This window comes from Otolemur garnettii, unplaced genomic scaffold (assembly GCF_000181295.1).
Source record: "Otolemur garnettii isolate 467f Iridium unplaced genomic scaffold, OtoGar3 scaffold00066, whole genome shotgun sequence".
In the NCBI taxonomy this organism is placed as follows: Eukaryota; Metazoa; Chordata; class Mammalia; order Primates; family Galagidae; genus Otolemur; species Otolemur garnettii.
In genome coordinates this window covers 6940291-6960724 of record NW_003852461.1, presented here as the reverse complement: position 1 = coordinate 6960724, position 20434 = coordinate 6940291, and the positions used below count along the sequence as shown (strand labels likewise).

General features: G+C 40.1%; 1 protein-coding gene across 1 annotated transcript in view; it reads left to right on the top strand.

The window, feature by feature from the left end:
• CUNH1orf87 (chromosome unknown C1orf87 homolog) overlaps positions 1 to 20434 on the top strand; it is a 75456-nt gene that overhangs the window by 3426 nt on the left and 51596 nt on the right. Inside the window, exon 2 of the mRNA XM_003793127.2 lies at positions 11743 to 11977. Coding sequence (XP_003793175.1) covers positions 11743 to 11977 — 235 coding nt within the window. The remainder of the gene's footprint in view (positions 1 to 11742; positions 11978 to 20434) is intronic.

The following is a 20434-nucleotide window of genomic DNA, read 5'->3' as shown; positions in this document are numbered from 1 at the left end:
AATCATTTTAGTAAACATGAAGGTAGCAGAATGCTGGGAAGCCTTGGCAGGGAAATGAGCTAAAATAAACAATATCAAGTCAACAGAAAAATACGCAAGTCTGTTTTTAGGTAAGTATACATATAAATGGTTGTATGGAATAAATGTTTGGGTTTTGTCTGTGCTTCAGCTTAGCATGAGGCAAGGGTGCTGAGAGAGAGGGGTGTGAAACCAGCTGAACTCAGTGCTTAGTAGAGCCCTGTACTTCATTCTGGATGCCATGTTCCAGGAGGGACTCTGCACACTTGGGAGAAGGGCCTCAAGAGCATTATAGGAGATCCAAGGCATGATATGTGTCCTGCGGGAACACGTAGAGAATCTGAGGATTGCGTTGTTAAATAGAGAGAGGAACTGGATGCATTTCAAGAAACTCCTGTGAGTAGAAAGTCTTCCCATGAATGAAGTTGACCAGGATAGTTCTTCCAATGTTAGGAGTCAGTAACCCCAAATTCTTCCTTCATGCCACGGATTTCGTGCCACAGATGCATCACCGTGGGTCTAGCTTTGTTAGGCACAGAGGAAGCTGACTGAATGTTTTTATGGGGGAGGGTCGTAAACATTTGTAATGCAGGCATGCCTCGTCTTATTGGGCTTTGCTTTGTTGCTTTTCCCAGATATTGCATTTTTCACCAGTAGAAGGGTTGTGGCAACCTTGCAATAGGCAGTTCTACCCACTCCATTTTTTTCAACATTGTGTCCTCCCTTCATATCTCTCTGTGTCGTGTTTTGGTAATTCTACCAACACTTCAAACTTTTTCATTATTACTTATATCCATTACAGTGATCTGTGATCAGCGATCTTGGACGTTACTACTGTAATTGTTCTTGGGTGCCACAAACTGGGCCTGTATAAGATGGGAACTTCACATGTAAATGTTATGTGTGATCTGACTACTCACCCACCAGCCATTTCCCCATCTCTCCCCTTTTCTTTGGGCTGCTCTATTCCTTGACACACAATATTGAAATTAAGCCAATTAATAACCCTACATGGTCTCTAAGTGTTCAAGTGAAAGGGAGAATTGCATACGTCTCACTTTAAATCAAAAGCTAGAAATGATCAAGCTTAGGAAGGATGGCATGTTGAAAGCTAAGAAGGGCCAAAAGGTAGGCCTGTTGTACTAGACAGTCAGACAAGTTGTTTACACAAAGGAAAAGTTCTTGAAGGAATGAATGATAAGAAAATAAAATAGAGCCTCAGCCCCCCTATCCCCGTCCTGGTGTACAGAGTCAGATATGGAGAAAGTTTTGTTGATCTGGATAAAGTCAAAATATTCCTATAAGCCAAAGACTAATTCAGAGCAAGGCCCTCCCTCTATGAAGATTAAAAGAGGTGAAGAATCTGCCAAAGAAAAATTGGAAGCTAGCAGAGATTGGTTCATAAGTTTAAGGAAAGATGCTATCGCAACATACAAGTGCAAGGTGTAGCAGCAAGTGCTGATGTAGAAGCTGCATGCATTGTCCAGAAGGTCTTGCTAAACTCGGTGATGAAGGCGGCTACACTAAACAACAGCTTTCCAATATAGACGAAACAGCTTTCCAGGAGTTTCATAGCTAGAAAGGAGCAGTCAATGCCTGGCTTCAAAGCTTCAAAAGGTGGTCTGATTCTCTTGCTGGGAATAATGCAGCTGGTGGGTTTAATAATGCAGCTGATAGGAATATTGCATAAACTAAGCTGATAAAGCTGTGACAGAGTTTGCAAGGATTGATTCCAGTTTTGAAAGAAGTTCTCTCCTGTGGGTGAACTGCTGTCAAACAGTATCACGTGCTGCAGGGAACTTTTCATGAAAGGGGCAGTTAGTCCATGCAGCAAACTTCACTGTTATCATATTGTAAGAAATTGCCACAGCCGCCCCAACCTTCAGCAACCACCACCCTGACCAGTCAGCAGCCATCCACCTGGAGGTAAGACCCTTCACCAGCAAAAGAGTCCTACTCTCTGAACATTCTCAGATGATCATTGGCATCTTTTAGCGACAAAGTACTTTTAATTAACATTATTTTCTTAGACATAATGCTATTGCACACTTAATAGCCCACAGTGTAGTATAAATATAACCAGGATATCCTCTGAGAAACCAAAGAAATGATGTGATCTGCTTTATTGTGATACTGTATTATGATGATCTGGAATGAAGCCCACACTATCTCTGAGGGATGCCTACCATTTACATCGATTTTTACAGCCGAGAAATGCAAAGTTCTGGTATTTTCCTATGTGACTCTCTTGAATAGTGAGCAGCTATGCAAGATTAAACTATGTGATTCTGTCTTTTTAATCTCCCCAGAATCCCTTCATTCTCTTCATTTTTTTAAGTGTTAGTAATATTAACAGTTTTCAAAATTCGACACGTGGAATTGCAACAACACTCTTTTAACAAATATTAAAGTGCTCAATTAATATTTGTAGGTGCCAAAACCTGGGTATATAGCAGTGTACCTAAAGTTCTAGAATACTGTCTTTTGGGCCAGGCTGGACCTCAGGGCAGGGTCCTGGAGCATGACTGGAGTGTGCAGACAAGCCGGCGAATTATCTAGCGGGAATTATCCCAGTTAATAGTGAGTGAGCAGTGAGCAGTGAGCAGGCCTGCACAAGTCGAGTCTTCACCCCAGTGGGCCCGACTCTACCATATTCCAACTGGTAAACCTAACAGTTTATTCTTTCCTCTTTTGCCCCCAAAAGAGTGTGCAACTTTCCACAGGCCCCACGTTTTCCAGATATTGGATATCTGCCCTTCCCAGAAACTGTTATAAACAGATGGCACCTCAGTTGAATGTATGGAGCCCCAGCAAACTTTTTTTGGTACCTAGTTGCCTTATGCTTGGGTCATAGGAAGTTGAGCGTATTGCACAGAATCAGGGGGCCCATACAGCTGCGGCAACCCTGCCCTGAGGTCCAGCCTGACCCAAAGGACACCACAAGTGTTAACCTTCATCCTCATGACCCTCAGACCCACAGAGAAAGAAAATCATACAAACATCTGAAAGAAGAGCATTCTGGGCAGGTGGAACCCCAAAATCAGGCCTCTTGTGTTTAAGGGGGAGCAGGAAAACTGAAGTTTGGGGAGCACAATGGAAAAGAGGGACAGGGGCAGGAAGTGAGGTCAGTGGCCAGCAGGGCTCAGGTCGTGGCTTGCGTGGGCCATGGTACATCTCTGAAGCTCAGATGGTAGCTCACGTGGGCCATGGTACATCTCTGAAGCTCAGATCGTGACTCACGTGGGCCATGGTACAGCTCTGAATCTCAGATCGTGGCTCACGTGGGCCATGGTACAGCTCTGAATCTCAGATCGTGGCTCACGTGGGCCATGGTACATCTCTGAGGCTCAGATCGTGGCTCACGTGGGCCATGGTACATCTCTGAAGCTCAGATCGTGGCTCATGTGGGCCATGGTACGTCTCTGAAGCTCAGATGGTTGCTCACGTGGGCCATGGTACGTCTCCGAATTTTGTTCTGTGTTGCAAGGAAAACCATTGGAAAATTGAGAGCAATGGAGCACGTCCGTATTTATGTTTCCCAAGGATGGTTCTGGCTGCTGAGTGCTGAATAAACTGGGAGAGACACAACTGAAAAGAGGGAGACTGTTTAGGGAATCATTATGGTAATCCAGGCAAGAGATGGGAGCTGTGACCACTTACAGTTCCTGCATAAACACTGGATAAATTGGGGGATTTTAAAATTTAAATACCCTACTTACCTTTTTTTTAAGAAACAACTAATCAAAAAGCTTTGTCTTTTTTTATTGCTTTTTTCACTATATAATCTATATAAATAGCTTAATATCTATAAACTCAATCTCTCTTAAAAAGTGAACAATACTATCACAGAAGACACTATTATCTTCACTTTCACAGGCTCAAAATGAAATAATACACTAGCATCATACTTCTCTAAGCCCTTTCCACCTCATGAAATTGTTTATTAATCTCTTATGATAGTTTTTGTGTGCTTGCTTTTTGTTTGTTTTTATTTTTGTTCTTGTCTGTGTGCTTATTCTAGGCACTGTGAGAAATACAAAGAAGCCTTATTTACTGTTCTGGGTTGTAACACAAGACGTAGGCATGAATCTTTAAGTAAGAATGCACGGCATTACGGGACTAGATGTCAAATAGATATTTCAGAAAATAGATGCCCTTGGATCCCAAATATCGAGACCATGAGGTAATGGTTGTTATGTTACCTCTTAAAATTTTGTATTTCAAAAAAAATAATAAAAAGTCAAAAACAAAACACTACCTACAGCATATATGACAGAAAAAAACAGCCCTCTTAACATACAAAGAGCTCTTACAAGCAAGAAAAAGATAAGCAGCCCAATTTTAATAATTGGCAATAGACTTAGACAAGCATTTCACAAAAAAAGAAATAAAAATGAACAATATGGGGGGAATTAAACCCATGAGATAAAAGAAATCTGAACAGCAAAGAGATACTATGATTTACAAACGAAATTAGAAATGATTTCCTAATGGTAATACAACAGTTGACAAAGTTTTAGAGAAAAATACTGGTTTGTTGGAAGTATAGTGATGAAAAGCCTTAAAAGTGGGTATGTACTTGGCATAAAATCTGTATCTATTAATCAATTCTACAAAAATAATTATGGATGGGTGTAATGGTTTTGTTTTAAGATTCACATGAGAAGGTGTAAGTCTGGATCCCAGGAGAAAACAGATGATTCGAGGGGAGTTCAGCTACCAAGGGGCTAATTACAGAGATGCAGGCTGAGGCTGAGACAGCCTCATGGCAGAGAGAGGCATCCTGGGCTGGCAGCTGCTGGGTTGGGACAAATACCAAGTCTGAAGGACTGAGAGGTGGGGATGTGGCTAAAATTAATCAGGACACCTTGAGAACAGTACTGGCCTTGGGTCAAGAGATACAAGTAACCTGAGTCAACCTTGCACAGAGGCAGCCTCCCCCCACTGCAGCTGCACATTGGCCCAAACCAAGTGGAACCGGAGGACATGGGAGCTGTGGCTACAGCCCTCCCAGGTCAGCTTCCTGGGGTGCAGAAGTATGGTGAGAATCTAGGGGCAAAAAGAACATCTGCAGAAGGACAGCAATATCTACATTAGTGAATATTTGTAAACCAAGTTAACATTCCAAAATAAAGGAAGAGTTAAATTAACTCTTGTATATCTGTGTAATGAAATATTATTTAGACATGTAAGTTAATTTTGGGAAGAGGAGAAAGGTGCCGGTCCAGTTTCAGTCTTCTACACCTGGCTATCCACTTCTCCCAGCAACATTTGTTAAATAAGGATTTCCCCTCCCTATTCCCCTGTCATCTTTTGTTTGGTTTATGGAAGATCAGGTGGCGATATGAGGCTGGTTTCATCTCTAAATTCTCTATTCTGTTCCATAGATCTGTCTCTATTATTATACCAATACCATGCTGTTTGATCACTATAGACTTGTAGTATAAGCTGAAGTCTGCTAACAGGATGCATCCAGATTTGTTTTTGTTTCTGAGAAATGCTATTCCTATGAAATAAATAGGAATAGCCACCATCCTAGAATAGGTGTCTATTCAAGGATTTTTCTAATTCCATACAGAACAAAGAACTATTTTTTCAAGTTCTTCGAAGTGTAACATTGCTGCTTAGATTGCTTTGGGTAAATTCAAAATAATAATAAAATAAAATGAACAATTTTAAAAATAAAATTCAAAATACATTTTTATTACAAATTTTATTTTTAATTGACCAATAATAATCGTCTATCTTAACGGGCTGTAATGTGGTGTTTCAGTAGCTGTTAACACTGTGAAGATAGCAATCAAGCTAATTGTTAGAAACATATCCATCATCTGACATAGCCAGTTAGCATAGTTTACTGGGGTTTTTTGCATCCATAGAAGGACGTTTAACTGCTAAAAACAGCTCTTTGAGGAAGGCTTCTGAAAGGCTAAATGGAGATCAAGCCAGCTGAACGCTTGAAGCCTAATTTCCTTGAAAGGAGTGGTGTTTAGCCAATCCTCCTCCTCCATCTTCTCTGCTCTCTTCCAGGCCCCTAAAATGTGGTAGAGCTGATTTGTAATAGGAAATTTCAAAGAGGAAAAGATCCAAATAAATGGCCTCCAGTTCTTCAGGTCATCTAGCCAGTGACATGGTCAGGCCACCTTGCAATCAGGCCCAGACTGAGTGCAGCGCTGCTGAGGAGAGAGGGGGAGTCAGCTCTCCCCCTCCTCCTGCCCCGGCCCCAGCAGCTGCAAGTCTGGCTGGCAGGGACACAGGCACCAAACCATTGGTAATGGAAATTATACTCAATTATCATTAGCTCAAATATGAATCATGATACTGCAGTAGCTTACAGGTACATCGTCTCTTTGTAAAATAGACCTATTTCAATAAACTTGGCTATAAATTAAAAAAAAAAAAAAGAAAACAAAAGTTCCTGTGTACATATATGGGAACTTTATATAAAGCGATAATATATCAGGCCATATTTAATTTAACCTGTTAAAATTTTGAGACTTACATCATTGTTTGTATAGTGCCCTTTTTAACTACATTTAATATCTCTTTACATACTCCTGCTTCAGCACAACTCAGTTAAACAAAGTAACATAGCAATACGCATTGCTCCCCGTTCTAATACTATGTGGGAGCGTCCAGGGCGTGGTAACCGCAGAGCTGTTTACGCTGCAGTCTCTCAGGTACACACAGCAGCTCAGGAACGGCGCCCCACGGTGCAGGATGAGGGGAAGAGGCTGGACCTCCACACAAGCCCTCTGCTTAGACTCAAAGCAGGAGGAAGCACAAATGCAAGAAGCATCACATTTCTTGCCCATAAAGGTGGCTCCGGGATTCAGATGCTGCAGCCTGTAAGTTCGCTGGGAATCGTCAACCTGAGGGAATTATGACACAATGGTGTTTGAGGCTCCTGGTGTGTTTTTCTTTTCCCTAGAATTAAAGAACATGATTCAAAAGAATCCTGCTTTACCAAAACAAATTTTTATACTAATTAATATGTTTTTCTTTAGTGGATGATTTCCAGAATTTGTATTTACTGTGACTGGTAAATAAATCATGTACATTCTCTCTCTTTTTATCTGTTTAAATAGATTTGCCTCAGTTCCTATATACTATAAAACGTTGACCTTCTGAACTTGAGTTTTGCCTGTTACAGCTTTGGAGTCCAGTGGAAAGACCATTCTTTTGTACCTGGGTGATGAGGGAATTCGTAAAGAGTTAGAATTTTAACCGATGACTAATGCAGAATTATCACTTGTCAAGAAATGATTGGGCACTAGGCTCAATGCTCAATATTTTGTGAATTTAAGCTTGATAAGGATCATTTTTCTCGTCTCACAAATGAAAACCTGAAAATCAGAGATGTGAAGTAACTTGCCCAAAGTCACACGATGTGGAAGACTTTGCATAAATAGATATGTGGTGGGTGACACATACAAGCTTTTAGAACATACCAGCTCGTAGCACTGCAATGAATGAAAGGACTTTTGAGCATAGAAAACAGAAGAAAGGAATTTAAAAAACCTTCACACTTTAACACAATAACATGTGCTGCTGTAGTACGGGCTTCCCATTTCAGCTTCCCTGTGGAGTTTGGTGAGATTTTCAGCTGTACTCCCCTCCTCTTTACTATTTTATGGCTTATTGTCTTTTTAAAAAGAGAAAAGTCTGGTTGTGTTGATTATCTCTTATTACTCCCAAATAAGAGCGTGCTTTCCTTTACTGAAATTAGATCCCATTCACTGTGCTGGCACACTCTGGGCTGTCTTCTCCGGAGGGATTAAGGCCTGTTCGATGGCACACAGTTGGAAATTGGTAGCACTGAGTCCCTGCCAAGGCTGGCAGACCTTTAAGATGGCATCTGGTGACCTTTCGCTGTACCTCCTGGGTCCTCCATTTGAGATTTTATGTTCTCGGCAGGGGTGTAATCCAAATCAAATGTGAGATCTGGTGAGCTGGAGTTACAGGGAGGTGGGGCTGACGGGGATCCCTACATTGCTTCTGGCTACCAGAGGCCCTCTAATCTTTCTCTCTAACCCGGAGATGCTGGGCTCTAGTGGAGGATGGCTCTACAGGGCTGGTTTGCAGGAAAAGCCCACTGTGAGACGGGACAACTGGACAGTTTTCTCCTTATTTATTTATCATCCAGGGACACGGTAATCCTCCCTAATTGCTCACATTTCTGGATGACACTCAACTGTTCACGCCACCCCAGGAGCAGCAGCTGAGGTCAGAAGGGCTCGTGCAGGAGCTCACTGGGTCTTGCGTCCTAGACAGTATTGATGGCGTTTTTTTCCTTCTTTTGAAATGGCAAATTTCTATATTTAGGACTGTAGGTAAATAGCAGACAAGCCTAGAAGAAAGAGCTGTGAGTTTGTGAACAGCATAACAACCAACGTGTGTTGACGAATAATTGTTTGTGCTAACCATAGACACATAGCATTTCTCAGCTGGAGAGTCATTTTCATCATAATTTTTTAAGTGCTATGTATTTAAAAAAAAAAAACACTTCTACTTGAAACAGATTTAACAGGTTATTTTTGGTTTTACATCTACTGGGGCTGTTTTAGAAGACAGGCAGATACATTTCACATTTCTTGAGCAATTCTGAGGCTGCCCGCAAAAGGATTTTAAAGGTGATTAAAGCAAAGCTAACATATCACCCATGCCTTCCTCCAGAGAGCCAACTCCACCCCATGACCATTTTTTTGCCTTCATGTCCTGCTTTTCCTACTTTCATTGCTCATTTCTGTACTTTCTCTCCCACGTGTCATTCCAAACTTCCACGGACACTCCCTTAACTCGACTGGCAATAGCATCTGAGTTTGTGCAATCAGTAAGGAGACTTAGGTTGAAGTCCTGGCTCCAATACTGAAAAGCCGTGCAGAACTAGGCGAATCTCATACACTTTCCAAATTTTATTTTCTTCCACCTAAAATGAGAATAAAATGAGCACCACTTGCAGGGTTGGTTTGGGGGATAAATAAACTCACGTATGTAAGTCACTATATGTAAGTAACAAGTCTCAGGCATTAAATGTTCAGCCACGCCATTCTTACTGTCATCATTGTCCACAACAGTTATTTCTTTTTCTTACGAAAGAACTCCAAATAGTATCGATTCTTTGTGACATTCATTTGGCGTTTATTTACATGCTGACTAGGTAGATTTCCTATTTAGGTAAATTTTATACCAACTTAGCACTTTATAGAAATATAATACATTTATATTTATGTAAACGTGCATATATCATAAGTCTGCCATTCACTGAATTCTTATAAATGTGATATACTCGTGCAACAAACACCTAGACCGAGAAGCAGAATGGTACCGATATCCCAGAAGCCCCCTGGTGCTTTCCTCTGGACTGTGTATCTAAGAATTATCCTGACTTATAGAATCAAGTATTACCGTGTTAACTTTATTGTTTACGTTATGTTTGGACAACCAAATGAAGTGAGTGTCTTGAGGTCAGGAAACGTGTATTTCTTCTCTCACTGCAAAAACTATTTGTCAAATATACTCTCCTTTTCTAATATTTTCATCCTGCACTATTATCATTTCACTGCCTTTGTCTGGCAAAGCCCCAGTCCTGGTGTGCCCCTCCTGTCTGCCTTCTAGATTTGCATGAGGATTATTAAGTGTAGTGCCATCCACCCTCTCAGACTGGTGCCACAAAAATCCACGTTCTCAAACCTTAACTGGCCACTCCCTTGGCCGAGCCACCCTGTATTATTTCTCTGATCGACCCTCTGTAAATGGAAGTATCCTTCAGAGTTCTTTCCTAGGTCTTCTTTTTTCTTATGCTACCACTGCTACCAAGAAGATGACTATAAAAAATATACCTAGCTTCAAAATGTTGCCTGTACTCTGGCCTTATTCAGATCAACAAGTATTGGAGTTATTGTTTTATGCTTAGATAACATGACAGGTTTTAAAATTAATCTCTTCCACTGTATCAGTAACAACAGCTAGAATTTATAAAATGCTTTTCAGGTACAAGGCATAGCTATTTTAAAATTTATTTTTTAATTATAAAACAGCATTTTTCATGTTGAAAATCTAGAAAATAATATTACAAGGCACAACAGGCATGTCCAGACTTTTTTTTTTCTCTCTGCCAAACATTGGAAGTGTAAGAGTTATCTTGGGCCTCACACTAAATACACAAACATTAGTGAAACCCAGTGAGCAAAAACAAAGTCTGTGCATACTTTTTTGTGATATCCAACATCACAGATAAACAAAATGTCCTCACAAAATCAGCATGTGGCCCACAGGCCGCAGGTTGGACACCCCTGAGATATATGAGATTCTGCCACCCAGAAATACTTACTGTTAACTTGTAGCATATTATTCCTAGATTTAATATACACACGTTATTTTTTTATTAATTTTTCTTACTTATACATGTGCATATTAGGTTTCCACTTTTGCCTTTACAGAATTAAAAAGGCTAAATTTAGTGACAATAACAATATTTAATATAAGGACTGAGAACAAAAACCTCATAAAGAACAAATGACGATAAATACATTCAGAAAAGAAATCAGACGATTGCTGCAACAAAATATTAAGCAATAATAATAGTAATAATGCGAAGAAAGTAACATTCACATTGTCAGATAGAAGTATGTCTATTATAGAATACTTTGATCAGTTAACTTCTTCTTATTTTGTTTTAGCTGTTAATTTCATTTATAAATATTAGTTGTCTGCTTTTTTTTGAGATGTTGGAAAAAACACATTATTTTTATAACTGGACATTTACCTATGTCATTAAAATTATTCACAACTATCTTAATGACTTCATACTCATAATATGAACACAAAATGAAATATTTGATACATCCACCAATCACTAACTATTTAGAGATTTCAAATTTCTTCTTTTGCATTTTTTCTTTTCTTCTCTTTTTTTTTTTTGCAGTTTTTGGCCCAGGCCGGGTTTGAACCCACCACCTACAGTATATGGGGCCGGCACCCTACTCCTTGAGCCACAAGTGCTTCCCCTTTTGCATTTTTTCTTAATACACATTCTTAAAAATTGATCTATGTCAAAAGGTTTCAACCTCCTGACTTCAGATATGTTTTTCAGGTCACCTACTACTGTATTTATTTTCTATTTAAAAATGATGCCTTGTTATTGTTTGACCTGTGAGTCTTTGGCCATTAAACAAGGTTGAAGAAATTTTAAATTTTGTTTTTTATTTGCACTTGTTTGAATTATTTCTACAGTTATTTTTTTCTTTCTTTTCTCTGCTTGACGCTAAACTCAAATGGGAGACTATAGAAAGAAAAGGGGGTCTCGAGGTGAGGCGATTGAGGAGAAAAGGAGCAGAACTGGGCCTGGCAAACTGCCCTGACTGTTTTCCATTTCTAATGCTGAAAACACCTGTTAGAGTTATAAGTAAGGACTGTGATGACCTTTAGGGTTCATTTTTTCACACTGTTGGTTACTCACAGTAAGGGTTTTGAAGCAGATGGAAAGGCTGTCTTTGTGAGTATGAGGAGAGGAAAAGGGAAACAGCCAAGCCTGAGATGACGACGGCAGGATTTTTCTACGGCAAATGGTCCATGAGCAGCTAACCAGTGTTTACTGCTCCATTCCACCATTCGGAGTTGCCACTATTCACACCAACGAGCTGACACCTTCCGTCCTTATGTCAGCCCAGTGCAGGGGGAGGCTGCCTGTGAGTAACAAAGTGTAAAACTGTTTCTTCACAGCAAGGAGGATGAGAACATGAAAACAGAAATGCAAACAGTGGTCCAGAAACCCAAGACTGGTAACGCAGGGCAGATGAGCAGAGACCCCCCAGCTCCTACTAACCTCGCTGATGAGCAAACCAATTGCAGCCCAGATGATGAAGAAGAGAGCAAGCGCCCGGGGAACACCCAGAGACCAGGGAGCAGCCAGCGACTCCTCACAGGAGCACACGGGAGCAGGTTCCTGGGTGGCAAAGTGAGTATCTTAGAAATAGCCAAGCTTCTCTTGGTAATCTATAAAGAAAATACAGATAAAAACACAGGTTTGTGCAAACATACACTTGTGCTAATGGTAATTAATACATTTTGCATGAGATAGGAAATAGAACCGGTTTTCTTTCATTATGAAAATGAATGTCAAGGTCATTGTGTACATTACGTCTTTGTTCACCATGACTTGAGTTGGTCAACCTACTCTGCCTGTGTCCATCCAACTCAGTGTGATACTCAGCAATACAGTGACAAATGTCAAATGACAAATGTCACTGTATGTGCAAAGTTGGGACATGGAGGGGGCAAGTTTGTCTGCTTTCAAATTATAAAGAGAATTTTATTTTTTAAATACAGTGCAACCATGTCTAGAGATTAAAGAAATTATAGGCCCCAAATTATCTTGACAGAAATATATATCACTGCATTCTGTTCACAATCAACCAACAACCCATAACAAACTAACTTGATAATAATGAATCTAAATGATTAGTAATTTGCAATTAAAAAGTATAGCAGCAATTCAGAACTGGATCTAAACCAAGACAACACTAACGATTCATTGATAACAAATTACCATTTCCAAAGTTGCTGAAATTGCAATTCAACAGAGACACAGAGTAGGGGTCTTGCAGTGCTGCCAAGCATTAAGCAATAGCTAGCTATTTTTTTATTATTAAATCATAGCAGTGTACATGATTTAATACAATAACAGCTAGCTATTTTGATAGAATACTGCATTAGAATCTGCAGTAAACTCTTAACATCAACTATTTTCCATTTGTAATTTTATTAGCCCTTTCCAAATCACTGAGATGCTAGCTAAGTCTTCAGTCATTTGAGAAAATGAATGTCTAAGGATTGGTGACCTTTTAGTAAGGACCATGCAAAGGATTCCAGTTTGGAAGAGGGGAATAGACCATGAATGGACCTCAGACTGACTGCACTCTGCAAGGTCTTGAACACTCAAGTCCAGAAACAAAAATGACTTGCCCAAAAAGTTAGTGTGGCAATCTGAGCTGGAACTCAGGCCTCCAGGCCCCAGTTAATGTGTTCTTCTGCCTTTCCCATGATGAATCCTTGAATTTAGGGCTATGTTCGAACAGATAATCTGCACAAGTGAAATAACCTATTATGAATTTAAAGACCTCTGAGGTTTTAACCCCAATTTTGACTCTTTGACTCTGGTATTCATATATTTGTTGTTGTTTTTGTTCCCCGAGAATGACCTTGGGGAACAATTATAGTTGTAAAACACTCTATTGTTGACTAATTACTTTCAGGTAAATTTTATTAGTTTTTCTTTAGAGTTAATTCTACAAAGTAGATTCCCCTGTTATTTCTCTCACCGTCAAACTGAGACTCGGAAAGTTAAAGTGACTCTTAAGTGTGCAGATGTGTGCCCAGGTTTTCTTTCTTTCTTTCTTTCTTTCTCCATTAGTTGCATTTTTATTGGTCTTTCTAATTATAAAATATTACATAACCATGTAGAAATTTTGGAAAAGCGGAAGGAGAATATAAAGAAGAAGGAAATAAAACTCAACCAAAGAAAACTAGTGGTTTTCTCTCCTTCTCTTCCCCATCTTCCCTCCGTGCAGAGATATGAAATGAGAATCATTCCGCACGTACTACGATCCCACTTGATTCACTTCACATCAGGAATTCTCCCCGTGGCATGAAAAAAAAATCATTCTACACATCATCTTTAGTGACTCTGTGTGAGCCACACTCAGAACTAACAGATAGCATTTGCTGTGTGCCAGGCACTATTCTGAGCTCTTTGCGTGTATGAACTAATTTACTATTCCCAAGAACCCTATGGGCTGGGAACTTTTATTATCTTCAGTTCAGGGATGAGGAAACTGAGAAAAAGAGAGGTCAAGTGCTTTATCAAAACGGTAAAGCTGAGAAGCCGGAGAGCCACAATTCAAGCCTAGGTTCTAGGTCTTTAAGCCCCAAACCATCTCTGTTACTTTATATAAACATAACATTGTTCACTTAACCAATCCCTTATGGGTACTTAAGCCATTTCTAGTTTTATTTCTTTTTTTTTTTTTTTTTTTGAGACAGAGCCTCCTAGTTTTATTTCTTATAAATGAAGTCTATTTCTTGACATTCCTTCGAACACATCAAGCTGCCTGTTCCTGCCGTGGACTCTGCATTCACCATTATAATGGGTAAAATGTTTACCCATCATAAGGGGTCAGCTGTTCTTGAACTTCCATAATCTGGATTACTTGCCAGCTCTGCGGTACCAAAGGGGAATTATCTTCCCCGCCCGTCCCAGGACTGAACAGGGTTTCCAGCGGGAGGCTCAGTGGGCCTAACACGCAGCCACCAAATGTAGGAAGGGACTGTGGGAGGTGTGGGGACCGACTAATTGGTTCTGTCTGCTGGCCGGGCATGTGGTGCTGGCCTGCCAGATGGTAGCCACAGTTTCCTGGTACAGAGACCCTCATTACCACCTTGACTGAGTGGTAAATGGAATCCTGCCGCAATTACAGAAGCACACCAATGAGAACTCCTTCTAGATTCTTACCACTCACACATAGATGAAAATAAGCCTTCCTGCCTGGGATGTAACAAGCAATCTGGACTGGCTGAACTGGCTCCAAGAGGAAAGTTGCTGATGAAGGCTGAGCTGACAGGAGCGAGGATGGGCAAGTGCGAGAGTCTTTGCCAAATTACAGAGTAAGTTTGAAGAGGACTGTCGGGCGGAGGGAAGGGAAGCTGAAAATGTTGAGAGACGCCATCATTTTCTGTATGTGGGAATAGTAAGATACCTTGGAAATCAACAAGTACGGAGCTTCCTTTCACAAAGAGATGCCGGAGAGCTTAAATGGTCTGTCCAAGGTCTCACAAGCAAAGAGGCTGGCTCTTCTGACCACTGGCCCTGGGATCTTTTTGCCTCCAAATTCCTGTCCTTGTGGGTTAAGTTTTGAAAAAAAAAAAAAAATATATATATATATATATAGTTTCTCAGAAGCTTTAATTCTGCCTTCTCTCAGAAAAAAAAATATAAAGGAATGTGTGACTAGCAACAAACTCAGTAGCACAGTTTCAAATGTAAAATTAGAGTGTTTTTTTTTTTTGCATCTGGTAGCATAAAAATGTGAGTGCTTTAATTTTAATAATTATCACAGTCGATCGGAAGGGTGTTCTTTTCAAAGCCCTTTTTCGTGTTTCTCCTTGTTTGTTCGTCACGGTAGCCCTGCGAGGTGGGGAGAGGCACGGGATTTCATCCTCATGATTTTATAGATGAATAGGCAGATGTCAGGGGCGTCTCCGGCAGGCTGTCCGTTTGCAGCTGTGATCCAGCACCCTCAAAGCAGAGCTTGGCTCCTGCTCTTCTTCCTGTGGTCTGTGCCTCCCAGAATGGCCCCACCAGGCACCCTGCTGATCCGCAGGAAACCTGGGCACGCTTCCCTCTGCTCCTGTCCAGACTCTGGTATCCAGCCAGTCGCTGAGCCCTTTCATTCTCCCTGCCTCGTGTCTCTCCAAAGATCCCTTTCTTTTTGCTTCCTCTGGCATTGCCCTAGTCAGATCACCATTTTGTCCCACCTGGGAAGACTTTAATTATCTTCGCATGGACTTCCCGGTCTTTAAACGTCCTTCTCCGTATCTGTCAGCTGTTGTAATAAATATTGGGGTGTAATATATCACCCACTACTCGGTGTTTTAGGACAGTCGTCACTGATGGGCACATTCACAGAAGTGAGCCAAGGCAGCTTTGATTTTTCTCAGTTGGGCTTGGCCGGGCTCGGCTCCAAACTGTGGGTTTGGGTCAGGTCGGCTGGGTGTTTTTCTCAATTTGTGTGAATCTAGTGAGCTCCTCAAAGCATGTTCTTCTTGCACTGATGGGAAAAGAAACTATTCAAGAGGACAAACTCAACCACACCTCCGCATGTTAAGTCTTTGTTTGTGTCATAGTCACCAACATCCCATCAGTCACAGCAAACCACGTGGCTAAGCATCGCACGGCTGATGGAGCAGGACCCACATGCCGTGGTTTTTAGGAGGAAGCCCCAAACCCCCAAATCAAGTGCAGCCTCTGCTTAAAAATCTTTGTTTAATCCCCATTTCCTTGCTATACAATTTAAAGTCTTTGACTCACATTGCGGTTCAACTCTGTTCTCTATTTCTCTCTCTTATCCCCACCTTTTACTAAGCTGAAATTTTATTCTACAAGTAGACTTCTGTTCCCTATCCCCTCCCATCCTTTGCCCATGCTGCTCCTTTTGGGTAAAATTCTCTTCCCTCCGTCTTTATTTGCTTACTCCTAACCATATGAAGTTCTCAACTTAGATATCAGCTCTACTAAAAAGCATCACTGTCTGATTCTCAAGACAAAGTTGCCTTTCCTGATGTATTTCTAACTGCGTCTGTCCACACCCCCATGGTCAAGGTTGTCACACTATTATGACAGGCTGTTTCATCGTCTGTCTCCCTCCACAGGTCTGAAAGTCCCCTGAGAACAAGAAGTGTGGCTTGTTCTCTTTGTTTTCGAAATGCCTCTCTCTGTGTATTAGGCCAAAGCCAGCATCTAATTTAATGGGGAAACAGTAGATAGGGGCTTTCTCATTGCAGTCTGGGAGAAGGCAAGAGACCCACTATTTCCACTTGTTTTTAATGTTGTGCTGGAGGTATTTGCCAATGCAATTAAACAGAAGAAAGAAATCATAGGCATAATGGTTGGAAAAGAAGACATGAAACTGTTTTCAGATGATAAGATTATACATCTTAAATCTTGAAACCTCTAATGAGAAAACTGCTAAAACCACAGAGAGAATTTGGCAAATCAGAAAGTTATAACGTCAATCACACAAATCGGTGGCCTTCTTCTATATAAACAAAAACTAGTTAGGAAATAAAATGGAAGAAAATGCACAATTTACAATAACAAAAAAAAAGTAAGTAAATTAATAATAAATAAAACGCCAAGGTCTAACTTTAAAAATAAAATGTACAGACCTTTAGAAGAAAAAATATAAAGCATTCCTGAAAGACACCAGGGTAAATTTGAACAAATGGAAAGGCGTGCTGTGTTTGTGCACAGAAAAAGTGAATGCCTCAGTCCTCCCTGAAGTAACTTGTATGTCTGATGAGATTCCAACAAAAATAGTATTAGATTTTTATTAGGTTTTGTTTTTCAATGGGCCAAATCGATTACAAAGTTAATTTGCAATAACAAACAAGCATGAATCATCGGGAAAACCCTGAAAAGAAGAGCAATTTGAGCAATGGGGAAGACGCCATTACCAGATGCTAAAACATAAAAAAGTTTCCATATTTAAAATACTGTGCTTTTGGCAAATGAATAGATGAAAGACCAACAGAATGAAAAGATACATCTGAAAATAGACACGGCGGCGTTTTGTGACTTTGTGGATGATAAGGGTGACATTGCAAATTAGTAAAAAGAGGTAGACTTTTTAATCATTGATACTGGGATTATTGGATAGCCACAGGAAGTTTTAAATTGGGTCTATTCCTCACGCGTCATACATAGATCGTATGTGTATGTCGTGTGAAGACATAAAACTATACAAGTGGTAAAAGTAAAACTGGATGATTTCCTCTGTTATCTGTGATAAGGGGAAACTTTCTTAATGTGATTCAAACTGCAGATACAATCCAAGGAGACTGATAATTTCCACCATGCATATATGGCCAGAATCACTGTAAACAAATTATATAAACACTTGACAATCTGGAGAAAAAGTCTGCAACTTGCATTATAGATAAATATATCCCTCATCTATAGAACTTTCTACTTAAAAATAAAGAAGGGATAGTAAACTATCTGAACAATGAACAAAATACATTAATAGATAACTCATAGAAAAATAAATGCAACTGCACAAATATTTTACATAATTATAAAATAAATTGAAATGTTAAGAGAAAAAATTCTTAAAAATAAAAACAAGGATTGGCACCTGTAGGTCAAGTGGCTAGGGCATCAGCCACATATACCAGAGTTGGTGGGTTCAAATCCAGCCCAGGTCTGCCGAACAATAATGACAACTACAACCAAAATATAGCCGGGCATTGTGGCGGGCGCCTGCAGTCCCAGCTACTTGGGAGGCCAAGGCAAGAGAATCGCTTAAGCCTAGGAGTTGGAGGTTGCTGTAGCTGTGATGCCACAGCACTCTACCCAGGGTGACAGCTTGAGGCTCTGTCTCAAAAAGAAATAATAATAAATAAATATAAAATCTGATTTAGTTAACTATTGCCACGTAACAAATTGCCCCAAAACTTAGCTGCTTAAATCAATAAGCATGTAATATCTCACAACTCTTGGTTCCTGAGGGCCAAGAGTCTAGGAGTGGCTCGGACAAGTGATTCTGATTCAAGATCTCTGGTGAGACTTCCGTTCAGATGTCCCTCAGGGCTCCAGTCACCTGCAGCCTCACCAGGCTGGAGCATCTACTTCAAACTCACTCTGAGGCTGTTGCTAGAGGCCTCAGTCGTGCTGGCTGTTAGCAGAGGTCTCAGTTTTTCTCCATTTGGGCTTCTCTCGAGGGCTTCTCATGACAGGGTACCTGATGTCCTCAAAAAAAGAGTGATCCCGGAAAGAAAAAGGGAGGGAAGAGTCCACACCAAATTGAAAGTTGCGACGTATTTTATAGCCTAATCTCAGAAGTGACACCATCACTTCTACAGTTTGCTATTGGTCACGTAAACTAATCCTAATTAAATGATGAGGGGTGGGGAACATCATAAATAGGAAGCAGGCCTCACTGGAGCCACCTGGAGACGGGCTACCACACAAACTTAACTACACAGTGATTGGCACTAAAACCAAACAGTGCAGAACTATTGTAAATTACTTTTAAATATAATAACTTCTCTCATATGTCCCTGGTGAGATATTTAGTGTATGGAAAGTATTTTTGAAAACATATCTTTAAATTTTTCAATAACCGTCATGTTAATATTGATATTCTGTAGTGAGATAAAGGAGGTGGGTTAAATACCTTGATGGTTTTTACATTTGTGATTTTTGGTATCGGCAAAATTAAATAGAGTTAGAACATTGATAAAATTATATAAACCTCCTCTAGTCCTACATTTGAATTGGAAATAGCAGTGCAAACTCTCAAAAATATATTTTCTAGCTTTGACCACTGAAAAAACTTAGAAACAATGACTAATTCCATAGCGATGATCACCCTGGTACCTGCCTTGTGTTCAGAGGAATTTCAAAGGGTAATCCCAGCTTTAAGCCAGGAACTTCTACTTACACCCAAGCAATGAAGATATTTAAGGCCTCCCCAGACATGTCAACAAAAGTCTCAGGATCTGATTTGAAGCCCCACTATTTAAAAGTGAGATCATTTGGAGATCAACAAAAATAATAATTGTAATAGCTTGAAACACATAATTATATACTCACAATGATCCTTTAAAAAAGAAAACAAAAGCCCATTGGTCACTTCAGATGGATGGAAGGGAACGAACTATTTTTATTAACAGAAAAAAAAAATGAAATAGTCAAGCATGTATTCATTGTATTCAATCTGCCCTTTTTCTGTCTTCTTTTTTTTCTTCTCTTCCACTTTTTCTTTTTTCTCTTCCCTTCCCTTCCTTCCTTCCCTCCTTCCTTCCTTCTTTGTTTTCTTTTTCTTTTTTGAAGACAGAGTCTCACTCTGTCACCCAGGCCAGGGTATAGTGGTAGTGGTATAAATCATAGTTCACTGTAGCCTTGAACCCGTAGACTCAAGCAATCCTCCCACCTCAACTTCCCCAGTAGCTGACATACTTTTTTATTTTCGCTGTTCGCCCAAGGTGATCTCAAACTCCTGGCCTCAATCAATCCTCTTACCTCCTCAGCCTCCCAAACTGCTGGAATTACAGGCATGGGCCACTATGGCCTAAATTTAGTCTGCTTTTTTCTATGCAAATTTTAACTTATGTTATCCTTGAACATGGGAAGTTTCTCTTTAGAGAAGTATTCCCGTTAACAAATAAAAAGATAAGGATAGGATAAGACTATCACCAATTTTCAAAGCCCTAGTTTAAAAAAAAAAAAAATGTAAGCAACGTGGGTTGGTGCCTATGAGTCTAACAAAAAGAAAGACAAGCAGACAGTGTTACACCACCTACGAAAAAATCCTGCCAAAAAACTAAACTTGAAAACAAACAAAACTCTAGATCTAACTACTATTTTACGGGAAATACCTGGTACAATTTCTTAAACAACCTAAGGATGCAGGCAACAAAATCCAGACTGTGCAAAACTCCATAGGGCCGATGACACAGCTTCTTCAACAGGTAAACTGCATGATCAAAAACAAGACAAAAGGTACAAAAAGGGGAAGAAGAAGAACTAGAAATTCTAAAGCATCTGAGAGACATTAACCAATCCCAGTACAGGGAACTCATTTGGTTCTTGTTTTGAATAAACAAACTGTAAGAAGATTTCTTAGATAATTGGGGA